Source organism: Lithohypha guttulata (genome assembly GCF_036872675.1).
Source record: "Lithohypha guttulata strain CCFEE 5908 chromosome Unknown scaffold_5, whole genome shotgun sequence".
NCBI lineage: Eukaryota > Fungi > Ascomycota > Eurotiomycetes > Chaetothyriales > Trichomeriaceae > Lithohypha > Lithohypha guttulata.
This window is the reverse complement of record NW_027042754.1, coordinates 1941695-1954940: the sequence shown is the minus strand read 5'-3', so window position 1 is coordinate 1954940 and position 13246 is coordinate 1941695. Positions and strand designations below refer to the sequence as shown.

Sequence of the window (13246 nt, the reverse complement as noted above, 5' to 3'; positions counted from 1 at the left end):
GTTCCAGCGTGCTCTAAACTACCTGAGTAGCCTACAGCCATGCCTGTCTTTGCCTAGTGATACGAATAGTATGATGAGAGGGAGCAGAGGCATTGGCAATTCACTGCACCACAAGATAGTATATCAAGCCCATATGCATTCATCTAACATTACCTAATATGCAGCTGTGAGTCGTCCTTTCCTATCATAGCTGGCTCCAAGACGCGCTTTTTCAACGCTCAAATTGCTCCTCATGATATACCTATATCAACATATCCTAGCATCGTGAAGCTGTTACTCCTGTGACACACCCTAAGTCCGCTCAGTGTTGTTGATCCGTTTTCAGCAATAACTCGACAACAACATAGCTCCTTTCGTATCCAGGATGTAGCATGGACATCTTCACAGTCCTGGCCGCGGCGCCAAGGCCTTGTACACCAAGGCCATTGATGCCTCCGCCTAGACTAGCTGGACCGCCGGCTACCCCTGGAGTCGCATTGCCGCCATCATCCAGCATTTTTATGTTTTGTCCTGTTACGACTTGCTTCAGTCGCCCGGATTGTGCATCTCGTATCTCGACAAATTCATCATTGAACAAAATCAGATATGGATAGAACAGACAAGCCGTGTTTGCTCGTCCTACAAATTCCATCGTGACCGATCGAGAAACATCGCCTAGCTTGTTGACATAGACTGCGCACTCGGAGAAGGCGACGATGAACTCTGCTTCGCTAAGTCGGAACATTCCTAATGGCCTAAGATCTTTCAGCCGCGCGCCGATCAAGTCGAGATGTGGTTTGGTCTCCTTCGACTGGCTTTCGAGGTTCGGCACACCCCAGGTAATTTTCTTGTCTAACGTGAGCACTTCCATTCCTCTTTTCGTGGCTACTGCCAAACTGGACTGGAACATGTTCAGACCATACGTCTCGGCTGGAATATAGAACTCGTCATATTCGCGGAAAAATTCTGTTGATCCTCGTCGACTTGAGTTGCCCAACCACCTAGATCGTGACGTGGCTGCGCGCTGGAGTACCGGCTCGAGGATTTTGAAGATTGAATTGATGCCATCCCGCTTCTGGTAGAAAACCAAAACACGATCTTTCATTTTTCCTGCAAGGAAGAACCCAACGTCTTTAGAGCCAGATAATTTCTGAGGCGCTTTTCGCACTGAGGCATCTGTTTGTGGTAGTGGAGGCCCGCTCGGAGGACAGACGACATCGAGGTGATATGCTATTAGAACTTTGTCTGACAGGAGTATGAGGAGATTGAATTCTTCGAGAACAGCGATTTGTGTGACTTTGGTCATTTGTATAGCCTGCCGACGTTAGCGGTCTGTCAGTTTCAAGATCGCTTTGCACTTACTCTGATCCATCCTCGTGGGTTCTGATACTCCGAAATATAAACACCACTGTCTGTTCCTATTGCACACATGAGTCTACCAGGAGGCTGCTGAAATACTGTAGAACAATTGACTGCCGTTCTACATATCGGCGCTGGTCGCCCTGATCCGTGATATTTTTTCTCGACGTCGGCAATAGCACGGTCTAAAGGAGTTCCACGAACCACAAGTCGCTTCGGTCCGTAATTGAATGGTTCAGCTCCGAATGCAGTGTCAGCTAGCACTCTGAGGTCGAAAGGTTCCGCGTTTTGAGCATGAAGTGCCTGTGCATGTTGTGTCTTGGCACTCATGATTGCTTCACACCACTCTGATCGTTTCTCTGCTGTCGTGACGTACAAAGTATACACTTCAGTACGTCCTAAATGCTTGACCTTGAAGGGATAGTAGATCTTATCATCTTTGGAATCTGCGTCGTTGTTTGTTGCGGCTGCTATCGATCCAGAAGCGCCAGAACCTGTGGTGAGTCCAGTGTTGGTGTGTTGTACGACGCTGCCACTTTGGCTCGACGTTGTCCTAGCAAGTCGAGGGTCAACTCCTTTACTGGAAGAGCCTTGACCAGGAACAGTTGTCACGCCTCGAACTGAGGATCTCATCACTGCCGGTTCACTGATAGACTCTAGTGAGATCAAGCCCATAGGAATTGGAGGCTTCGACACGTCATAAACTTCGTTGCCGTGAACATCCTTACTGGGCTTAGATAGCACGAGGAAGTGATCGAAGAGGATAGCCTGACATGGTACCCAAAACACACCCTTTCCGCCCTGGCGCATCATGTCACCTCTTAGCACGATTGTCCGTCCGAGATGATCAAGAGCAAGATCGACCTGGTCGCCCGGATGTTTTGTGAATCTCAATTTCTTAGAAAGTACAACAAGGTCTAATGTTTTGTTCACTTCGGCTACTCGAACATCCATCTCGTGGGCGCAAGCCTTGACTTCGTCGATGGCATATGCCAGGTTGGTCTTCTCGTCAGATGCTTCGGTAGAATTTTTGCTAAGAGTTTCGAGCTGTAGAATCAGACGTTGAAGTCGTTGAATTGGCGATTTGAGGTAATTGTCCCAGCCCAGCCGATTCGATATTGGTTCTTTTCGAGCATTGTCCAAAAAGGTCGCAAATGCAGGATTTCTTTGCAACTCATCTCGAACCATGGCATCAGCTTTAGGGTATCTGCTTGCAAAATCCACATAGATCGGTCGTGCTCTTCGAATCCATTCTCGTAAGATATCACTATGGCCCACAACGAACGGGCCTTGCTCATTCTCGCGATATTTGAGTTGCGGTGCTAGATACTCTTCATTTACTTTTCTGACATTGTCCGCAAGCCCGAACACATCATGGATGAAACTCGGCAATCTCTTTGGTGGTATGACTGTCACATCAGCTCTTGCCAGTCGATCCCTGTACAACGTGCGCAGGACATTTAGCCCATATAGGAATCCGTCCTCTGAATAAACGATCTCACGCATGTTGTACTGTCTGGCAATCTCCTTCTTGTCCCTCGATTCCTCCTGCGCTGTGGTTGTTTTCCAATATGTCTTCCAGTCAATTTCTTTGACACTATCTGGGATGCTGAAATCGGCCTTCTTTACGGTACGCATACAATGGTGCGAGTAACATCTACCTTTGATGCCGTCCGAGATATGCAACAACGAGGAGTAACAGCCAAGGCCAGTCAATTGATACATTACCCCGGACATTGAACCAGGACTGAATTTGACCCATTCTTCATCCTTATGCAGGACAGCACTAGAGTACATGTCCTGCACAAATTGCTGAGCCAAGTCCTCCGCATCTATAGAGCTGATAGTGGGGACCTTGTGACAGTAGAGCGCAGAAATTGCTTCAACAAGTGTACCTTCCTTGAGATCATTCTCCTCGTCAGCTAAGGACTTAATCCAGGCGAATACAGAACTCATTGCCCATGGCTCAGTGCATCTGTCGTACGTCGCAGTCGAGATCTTGCTGGGATCAAATTTTTTGCGTGGAATAGCTGGCAGATCTAGTGCGCCAACACCTGCGTCGGACTTGGGGGTGGTCGAAGAATAGGAATCGTGGTAGCCTCTTGCAACAGCTTGTTGTTTAAGTATGCGAGCACGATCAGCGTCTGTCTTTGAGCGCATCGGTTGCTCGTATCTTGGCTGACTGCGGTTGCTTGCAAGAGATGTTGATCGTGGGACTACGGATGGACTGAGCGCATCATTGTTATATGCATCAGGTGCGGTCGGGTAGAGACGTAGTGATGCGTCTGCGCCATGGTAGGAGGATCTGTTGTCGGTGCCCACTGACAGATTGACCGAGAGGTGTTGCAAGCTCCTCGATCCTGCATCAGACGTAGACCTCGCAGGAGGAGGTGGTAGTGGCCTATTTGGACTCATGCCCGGATGAAAGAAGAGGTCAGGAATGCCATCTTCACGCTCAGCATAATCGGACAGCCCCCCCTCGTCACCATCCTCATAGCTCAGTCTCCTGGGGTGCGGGCTAGGCTCGGTAAGTCCTCCTGTACCTTCGGTATCTACTCGCACCGTTCCAGGCTGTAAAGTAGGAAATAGTGGTGCGGTATCCAGATGCTCGTAGCCTGAACTTTGGGTGCTTGAAACTCCCGAGCTTCGCATAGAACCCATACGTGGGTTCAGCTGGTGCTCATAGCCATGAGACGAAGCGGTCACAGCAGGAAGATTGGTGCCATAATGCATGGTGCCGGCGTACCCACCACCTGCAAGACTCAAATCACCATATCCTGTCGCGTAGTCACTATCGTCGCTTCGCTCCTTGTCAGAGTAGTCAGCAGCGCCGATAACCTGGAAGCCGCTGCTATACCTTCGCGCTTCCTCGGCTGCTTCTTGCTCATCAGCTGCTTGCATAGCAGCCAGACCTGCTGCAGCTTCTGCATCACTGTCGTTTGCAAAGGCGCCATAATTGATGTTGTGCTCACCGGTCGTGATGATACCATTATGTGTGGGCCGTTCGTCCGGAGATAGAGCCAATTGAGGTGAAGCTGGAGAGAACAGTGGGTCGTGGGCAGTAATGCTATAGCCAGTATGATGCTGAGAAGAAGTTCCGATGGCGGCATCCAAAGTGTTCATAAGATCATCGTATTCTGTCACGGTCCCTGAAGAGACACCATAGCGCTCTTGGTCGGATTCAGACTCGGAAGGTAGGCCCGGTAGGGTGGAGCCCTGCGGATGTCGCCCACCATACGAATTTCCTGTTTGCGATGGATTTCTGCTAGGTGGATCAGCACTAAGTTGTGGTGAGTGGCTATAGGGATGGGACAGATCGCTGGTGCGGCTCGCAGATGAGTGGTTCCGAGCAACCTGAGAGGAAGGAATGAATGGATCGGCGAATTGGTCGTAGCTGTTTGTCGAATGGAAGTACGGCCTAGTTGAGTCCTGGTGTGGAGGAGGCGCAGGAGGAGAAGGCATCTGGAGGTGCTGGTTACTTTGATATGGTAGAGTATTGGACATGTCAGCCGGATACATTTGACCAGGCGACTGAGAGTTGTTCATTCTGGGAGGAACCGGAGGAACAGAATTGTAGTTAAGCTGAGAGCTCATTCTGTAGGGGTTCGCATACGTGGAAGCATTCTGGTTCAGAGCTGGGTCTCCATATGCTGCTGGTACGTAAGGCTGAAAGCCAGACTGGTAGCCAGCACTGCCGTACGAGTTCGATGCCTGCGATGTATAGGTCTGTGGATTATAGGCGCTCTGAGGCTGATATTGAGCCGGATTGTAGGAAGGATGCGCAGATGAGGCAGAATGCGACTGGTGCTGATATCCTCCTAAGTGACTCTGTGTTCGGTACGGCAATGCAGCCGGCGTGCCGTAGGGCTGTGATTGTCCCTGAGGTGACTGTCCATGACCATAATACTGAGACTGATTTTGGGTCTGGCCTGATGCGAAGGTGTTGTCATCCTCACCAGCATTGAAGCTTGACCGGTGATTCAATCCCTGATAACCACTGTTCGATATTGTATAAGAGTTACTATGATGTTGTCCTCCTGCCTGGTAGTACTGCTGGCCATTTGGATAATTCGACATTGTGCATTTAGAGGGACTAAAGTGGTCGAAAGCCGAGCGTGGGACTCAGTATTAGGCTCGTGGGTGAGGACGGCGAGGTAGTCTGGCCGCTGGTGAGCGACTGCGCTCGCATGGTTATGCGATATTGAATTCAGGCACGCTTAGAGTCGCGGGCAGTGATGCGATATCACTTCTGTTCGATCATCTGCTGAGGATGCAGGGATTTGTGCAGGAGGAAGGCAGCGACAGTGTACCGTTCAGGACTGGTTGTGCGCTGACGATGGGATGGCTGGCACAGGCTGCGCGTATATAACTCAATTTGATGTTAGAAATTAGGCCGCCTCAACGAATCTGTACATTGACTACGTCCCTGGTGCATTCAAGCCCGGTTCTGCGCGCAGGACGATTCCTCTGCTTCAAATGCTCGTTCTGGGTCGAGACCTCAGCTATTTACGCAGTCATCCGGGTGAGGCCAACGACGGTCGGGCAGGTCGGGGCTCCAAACCTCCAAAACGGATAAGTTTGGCACTCTCAGGTTGCTTTTGGAAACACTTGCCGTACACTGCCACACTCCTGGCACATCGCATGGCAAGTTGTTTGAGAAGCACAAGACATGACAACATTGCTAACTCGTCTCTTGCCGGCTTCATGCTTGATTTGCATAGATCACAGGACATTACTCTAAACACGACCACAAAGGTTCACCTCAAAGCCACCAGATGTCTGTACTTCTGTTCATCGCCTTTGTTTGGACTCTCTATCTCCTTTTTCGATAATCAAGTACTTTCGTCATAGGTATCTGTTCTACAGCAAATTGTTACATGTGAATGTCCAGACTTCATGTGATGCTTGCGACTGCCAGCACCGAGTAGGCTGGGCTCTTAGCCTCACAGGGTTCTGCCACTGGTAGGGACAGGCCCTCCTACTCTGGCACCCTCCATAGGTCGACTCAGACTGTCCGGCTCCAAGAGTCCGACTGCCTTCTTAACTCGACTCAGGGTACGGCGGGCAATCAAGCTGGCCATGTGGTAACCTGTATCTATGACTTGTTCAATATCTTTGTTGCCTGGCCTTACAAGCTGCTCATATCTCTCTCTGATGCCTGCAAACTCATTAATGACAGCTTCTGCCACGTCTTTCTTCAGCTTGCCAAGATTCTTGTTGGCATAGTCTTGCGCTATCTCGTTGGACGATCTCTGAGAGCGGGTAACATGTCGAAGAATCTCTATCAAATTCGACACGCCAGGACGTTGTTGAGGATCGAAGGTGATCGGCCCAGCCACTGAGTCAGTCAACGCTCGTTTGAATTTGTGCACAATGACCTCCGGTAGATCAGTAATTAGCACTCGTGAGGCCTCGTCAGGATCCGACTTGGACATTTTCTTGGTAGGATCTTGCAGAGACATGACCCGTTTCGCTGAAGACAGCATAAGCTGCGGCACTGTCAATATCGGCTTCTGGTTGGCATTGTATGTGCTGTTGAACGATCGCGCCAGGTGACGAGTGAATTCTACGTGCTGAGCTTGGTCTTCTCCCACAGGAACGTAGTCTGCATCATATAGGAGTATATCAGCTGCCTGCAACACCGGGTACGAGAACAGGCCCAACTTCAGTTTCTCACGAGCTTTCTCGTCGATGTTCTCCAGAGTCTGCTCAGGTTCTGACACGGCTGTCGATGTTGGTATTCCCGCCTTGTCCTTCCACTGGGTCATGCGTGATAGATAGCCAGTTGATGCTACGTTCGAGAGGATCCACATCAATTCCGAATGTGCACTCACAGAAGATTGTAGGAAAATTAGAGAGTGCTTTGGATCCAATCCAATCGCCAGCAGAGATGCCAAGGTCTGGCGGATATTCTCGCGACGAAGTTGAGGGTCTTGCTTCGATGTGAGAGAATGAAGATCTGCTAAGCCAAAAAGTCGTCGAGATTTCGATCCTGGTGCATCAGGATTTGGTTCCCTATCTTGGAGGTCTTTCCATTGCCGAAGAGCACCTAGATAGTTGCCCAGGTGAGGTATACCAGTAGGCTGAATGAGAGAGAAAATAGTTTGCCTGGATTTGTGGATGGAATCCTCCTTATGACTGTTTAAATTTCTCCGCAAGGTCGACTTATTGCCAGTTCTGGCTGGCTGTCTCAGCGGAGGCCTTGCTGGAGTATAACCAGCTTGGTGAGCTGTGTGCAACTGCTGTTGCTGAGATGCTGTACATCTCGAACAGCACCGTTGCACTACACGTTTGACAGGTTTTCCAATGGACGATGATGAACGAGTGAACATGGTCAACACGTAAGTTCATTGTAGAGAAGCACCAGTTGACTTTCTCCGTCGCGCAGACGTGTCTCGGCAATATGTTGCCGATTTCGTACATATATTCCAGTTTTGACCGGCATCAAACGATCTTACGACTGGACTTTCCTGAACTGCTATTTCGAGCCTGACATATATTCGCCTATTCACGCGCTGTAGGTCGTGCGACAGTCGGAGGAACAGCTATGCGAATAACTCTATCGCAATGGAGCATCGTCTCAAGACGAGGCTTCTCAACTTCACCAAAGGGTTCGCAGAAGAGAGTCATCGAGCTAGCATACACCCGCCATGAGCCCGCCGACACACCTGCTGAGTCCAGACCTCCCATTATAGTCATGCACGGTCTCTTTGGCTCACAGCGCAACAATCGAACATTCAGTAAGTACGGCAGACCCTCCTCATCGAAAGATGAGGTTGACACTAACACCTGTGCCTTCACAGAGTGCTAGCCAAAGAACTTTCTCGGCCAGTATACACAGTCGACCTACGAAACCATGGCGCATCTCCTCACAGCCCACGGCATGACTATACTTCCATGTCAGAAGACCTTGAGCACTTCATTAGCAACGAGGCACCAATAGTAGACTCTAAACCCATTCTCATCGGCCACAGCATGGGCGCAAAAGTAGCAATGACATGTGCTTTACGCTCTCCACGCGCATACAGTGGCATCGTACCACTGGATAACGCTCCCGTCGACGCAGCACTGAAAAGTGACTTTGGAAATTACGTTAGGGCCATGCTGGAGATCGAGGCTGCCAACCCACCACTCACCAAGCAGAGCGACGCAGATAAGATCCTCGAAAAGTACGAGTCAAACGTGGCAATTCGACAGTTCCTACTTACAAACTTGACCAAGGACCCGACAGATAAGAAGATGCTGAAATGGAGGATACCACTAAACACATTAGCCAAAAGCCTGGACTATATGGCAGACTTTCCGTTCAAAGATCCGGACAGTGCAAGGTTTGAAGGGCCGACGCTCGTGGTTAGAGGTGGTGCGAGCAGGTATGTGGCCGACGAGACACTGCCTGTTTTTGGAAGATTCTTTCCTAGGTTTGAGTTAGTCGATATACCTGGGGCTGGTCATTGGGTAGTGAGCGAGGCTTTTGAGGAAACTACTAAAGCTGTGGTGGAGTGGACGAAGAGGGTTGTTGACCAAGATGGGTAGTCCAATGTAGCAAGTCACAGCGTCACAAAGCCTAGAAGAATTTGCGGCTAGCGGCGTAATGTGCACGGAACAACAAGTCTCTGATTGAAATAGACAAGAAACTCGGAAGACCTTACGTCGTTTGGCTTTCCAGATATGGTATTCGGAATTGCTATAAAGCTTCATCATGCCTCCACTCCCCTCGTCGAGTACACTTCACCCGCGGTCATGTCTATCCTGATGACATGATGCACTTGCAATACCCGCTTTGTCGTTATCGCATCTTAATTGCAACTCGTCCCATGGTTGGAGAAGACGACGGTATCCGAAATTGAGTGCCTCGTGCGTTTCTGCTTGCCATCTAATATGCTTTCATAACTGCTTATACACTTTCCTGAATAGCTGGCTCCTTGAACTCACGGTCAAGCTTCTGGCCTGAATCATCAGCAGCGCTCTCGCCGTGCAGGTTGAGGAGAGCACCAAGATCGAACTTAGGTGCCTTGAGCAGCTTGACCTTTCGGATGTGTACATTTTGTAGAGGGTAGATGCCCTGTGTGCTCTTCTCAATCTCTCGTCCAATAACCTCAGGGATAAGCTTGCCTGTCAGCTGGCTCAACGTGCATGTAGTGGCCTCTCGCTGGATGATTTCTGTCATCTTCTTTCGGATGGCTCTGATCTGCGAGCTGGCAGCATATGTGGTCTTCTTGATCTGGTTTGGTCGTCTCTTCGTGAAGGCAATGGCGAAAAGTCGGATCAGATAATCGTCAGTTGTCTTGACGGTAACGTTGGCCTCGATTAAGGTTTGCCATTTTCTGACCAGCGATCGCAGCTTGTCGGATGTGAAGTCAAGACCGTGGAAGTTGGTCAAGCAGTTCTTGCCTTGAACCTCATCAACTCGCAGCTTGACCTTTCGGAACGCGTGGTCTTCGTCGTTCTGGAGATCGGCCAGGGAGACCTCGAAGATTCGTCCTTTAAGGGCGTCGTTTGCGTTCTTGAGACCTGTAGTTCGGTTTACGAGGGTTTTGCCAACACTACCCAAATTGTTAATAACTGTATGAAAATCGAACCTCTAGATGCGCATACTCTCGAACGTTGAATGTCGATGGGGCCTTCAAGTTGTACCAATCTTTTCTGGCGAAAGGATCCTGAGTTCTCTTCTTGAGGCCTTTCTTGCCTTTCGACAATCTCTTGTTCCTGTAAACAACTAATGTCAGATGCTACTCTTCCCGTTTCTTCTCGACTTTTGGAACGGATCATGGTGAATGCTTACTTTCCGACAGCCATGATTGCGACTTGATGTCAAAGATCGCAATGAGCTGGAATAATCTGTAGGACAAACTTGATCTTGCGGGTGCGGTTATGTTTAGTCGTGGATAGTGGAGAATTCTGAGTGCGGCAAGTGTGCCAAGATATCTATGGTCACGTGTCTGAGTCGACCATGCTGCAAATCAGGCTTCCAGGCATCAGACTTTCAACCTAGAAGGAGAATATCATGCTGTATTAAGTATGCCAAAAAGAAGAAATTACGTTGAGTATCAACGATTTACCATGATAGAGATCTTGGATTACAAGTTGGGAAGCCACAGAATATGAAGGGAAAGTTCTGTCGATTGTGCTGGCTTGTGTTTTGCCATGTCTGTCTTAAGACTTCCCCTCAATCTAGCAGGTTTTACAACGAGCCTAAGCATCCTTGTCTGGCGCCTCTAATCATACTTTCATGTTCTTCATACCATCAGCGACAGATGCGGCATTTGGCTGTGCCTCTTTCGATCCAGACCCAGCGGGTGCACCTCCTTTCTCCTTCGCTTTGGGTCCTTCTTTCTTCTTGCTAGAAGTCGACTCCTTTGGTAGTTCTTTCGTGTATGGAATGAAGTCGGGTGAGCCTGGGATGAATTTTCGAAGGACCTCTGGCACTTCAAAGCCGTCCTCCTTCTGATAGTTTTCGAGCAAACAGCAGAGTGTTCTTTCAGTCGCACACAAAGTCCCGTTCAGAGCATGTGCATAAGTCTTCCTCGAGTCAATGGCGCCCTTCTTCTGGCCGTATCGGATCTCGAGCTCTCGTGTCTGGTAGTCTGTACAATTTGAGCATGACACAAGCTCTTTGTACTCTCCTTGGAATGGGAACCAAGCTTCCAGATCGTACTTTTTGGCCGCTGCATTATTCAGCGCACCAGAAACAATGACCACTACTCGGTATGGTATCTTAAGGGATTGGTAGAAAGCTTCTGCGGTCTCCTTCATGTCTTCAAGTGCCTGCCATGATTCTTCTGGTTTTGTGAATAGAAATTGCTCGATCTAGAAATGTCAGTATATGTAGGCTCTTAGAATTGGATACGTACCTTCTCAAATTGGTGTATCCTGTAAAGACCCCAAGCATCCCGACCGTGAGAGCCAGCCTCTTTTCGGAAGCACGTGCTGTAGCCAGCAAATTTTTGTGGCAGATCTTGAGCGTTCATCCATTCGTCCGCATACATTGCAGACAGTGGTTGTTCAGAGGTTGCAATGAGGTACTTGTCGTCAGTGTCTGGTCCTTCGGTGACTTTGTATAGCTCTTCGTCAAACTGCTCCAGTTGCGCAGTCTTGCCCATATACTCCTTGTTCATGAAGTAGGGAGGTTGTATAGGGTCGTAGCCACGCTCGACAAGGAAGTGCAGACCGTAATTGATCAACGCTTGGTTCAGAAGCACACCCCATTTTCTTAGAAAGTAGCCCCGATGTCCTACAAGCTTTGCACCACGCTCGCCGTCATACAATTCAGCTCGTGTCATAACTTCGTGGTGTGAGAGACAATCTGTCTTCTCGACAGTGACTCCCTCAGGTGCCCATGTCTGAATCACCTCGTTGAAGTCTTCGTTGTTGTTAATCGGTACAGACTCATGGACATAATTGCCTATGGACTTGCACTTCTTGTCTCTCAATTTCTCTTTCTCGACGGCTTCTTCGGCTATCTGCTTGGCCTCGCTCTCGAGTTGCGACTTCTTCTCCAACAGTTCTGTGGCATCTTGCTTGTTCTTTTTCAGCTGACCAATCTCCTTCTGAACCTTACCAATCTCTGCTCGTTTCTGGTCTGCACGATATCGAGTTCTGTATGCGTCTTGCCACAGCTCAGCCACTTCGTCGACCAGTGCTTCGTCTGCATAACGTCTACGCTGCGATTCCTTTATTTTCTTAAGATCACCACCTCGGTCGGTGACGAAGTCAAGCACATCCAACATGACTGGGGGTATGAATCTGATCTAAATTCGACTCCTTCGTAGATCTGGAGCGTACAGGGTGTCACGAGAACAGCATTGATAATTACAAGGTCGTGCACCCTCGTACCACTCTGTGCTTTACCGACAATAAAATGTTCAGGAATGTTTACACTGACTCATCTGTCTGCCCCGCAGGGTCTAGCCTTGACTCAGGGGTAATCTCCGAGCCTGAAAAGAGACGGTGTGCTCACACGACTGCGTACCACAGCACTTCAGAAGTACTTCCTTACAACCGTTGACCAGCCGATCGACAAGCTATTATCTATGCGGTGTTGTCATCGTGGAGTATTTTTCATAACTCAAGATGTCGTACTGAGGATGGTGTTAAATTATGTGCCACCACTCAGGTAACCAGGTCGATTGCAGTCAAGTACGAAGAGGACAGAACGGACTCGAATCACTGGAGCATTCATTATGTAGCGGCACCCCAGATTTGCAAATTGCCTGAGCACTTCGGTGGAAAGGCCTGCGAATGTTGTGATAGTCGCAGAAAGTAATTTGCTTTCTGAAGAGCCAACCAACAGCCCATACCTTTGAATAACGAAAACCCTAGCTCGCGACGGCTAGCCAGGCTTCCAGGGTTCACAGATATACTAAACTGTGTTGCGATAACAGAGAGCTACTGAGTTGCTCCTTACGATCGCGCCTTACACCTGACACATTGCCAATCCCCGATGAATAGCGATCACGCATCTCCTCTCCGAATCCCAGCGCCTTGTGTTGCTACTTCTTCCAGAATGAGCGCTGGCTTCTTCAGTGTCAAATAGGAGTCGGCCAGATGTTCCTTGTGGTTGCTGTGCCACCGACATCCTTCTCATTGCTTCTCGCTGTATACTGGCTGCAATCGACCCAGCTGTTCGCCTTTTCAAGAATGGCGAGGCTGCATCAAAGTGGTGCAACGTCAATTGGCCATGAGCTCAAGTAAGTCGCATTGCATAACGAGCCATGGTAATGATGAAAGGATCAGCCTCACCATGTGGCGCAATCTGTTCATCGCGTACCCAGCAAGTCTGTACTCACGTTCTGGTTCAACTCCCCCAGTAGATTATCACCAGAGCATCGATATATCAGTACGAAGGCACGGCAAACAAGTCGAAGATGGAGACCCCAAGAATTTCAAATGAAAGTCAAATGTTAGCGTT

At 49.2% G+C, this 13246-nt stretch overlaps 5 protein-coding genes across 5 annotated transcripts; 1 reads left to right on the top strand and 4 right to left on the bottom strand.

Moving 5' to 3' along the window:
• Nucleotides 1–301: 301 nt before the first annotated feature.
• On the bottom strand, nucleotides 302–5415 carry TUS1 (Rho guanine nucleotide exchange factor; the record flags this gene model as incomplete). The annotated part of the gene is made up of 2 exons (XM_064901503.1): nucleotides 302–1294; nucleotides 1342–5415. 2 exons carry the CDS (start codon nucleotides 5413–5415, stop codon nucleotides 302–304), a joined length of 5067 nt encoding a protein of 1688 aa, XP_064752579.1.
• An 866-nt stretch (nucleotides 5416–6281) lies between these two features.
• MSW1 (Tryptophan--tRNA ligase, mitochondrial) lies at nucleotides 6282–7670 on the bottom strand (the record flags this gene model as incomplete). The annotated part of the gene is made up of 1 exon (XM_064901502.1): nucleotides 6282–7670. One exon carries the CDS (start codon nucleotides 7668–7670, stop codon nucleotides 6282–6284), a length of 1389 nt encoding a protein of 462 aa, XP_064752578.1.
• Nucleotides 7671–8035: 365 nt separating this feature from the next.
• On the top strand, nucleotides 8036–8871 carry LTR64_007178 (uncharacterized protein; the record flags this gene model as incomplete). Its single annotated transcript, XM_064901501.1, has 2 exons — nucleotides 8036–8078; nucleotides 8150–8871. The coding sequence occupies 2 exons, from the start codon at nucleotides 8036–8038 to the stop codon at nucleotides 8869–8871; spliced, it is 765 nt and encodes a 254-aa protein (XP_064752577.1).
• Nucleotides 8872–9232: 361 nt separating this feature from the next.
• Nucleotides 9233–10134, bottom strand: RPS1 (ribosomal 40S subunit protein S1B; the record flags this gene model as incomplete). The annotated part of the gene is made up of 3 exons (XM_064901500.1): nucleotides 9233–9881; nucleotides 9934–10044; nucleotides 10121–10134. The coding sequence occupies 3 exons, from the start codon at nucleotides 10132–10134 to the stop codon at nucleotides 9233–9235; spliced, it is 774 nt and encodes a 257-aa protein (XP_064752576.1).
• Nucleotides 10135–10557: 423 nt separating this feature from the next.
• On the bottom strand, nucleotides 10558–12065 carry SES1 (Cytosolic seryl-tRNA synthetase; the record flags this gene model as incomplete). Its single annotated transcript, XM_064901499.1, has 2 exons — nucleotides 10558–11145; nucleotides 11190–12065. The coding sequence occupies 2 exons, from the start codon at nucleotides 12063–12065 to the stop codon at nucleotides 10558–10560; spliced, it is 1464 nt and encodes a 487-aa protein (XP_064752575.1).
• Between the last annotated feature and the right edge of the window lie 1181 nt (nucleotides 12066–13246).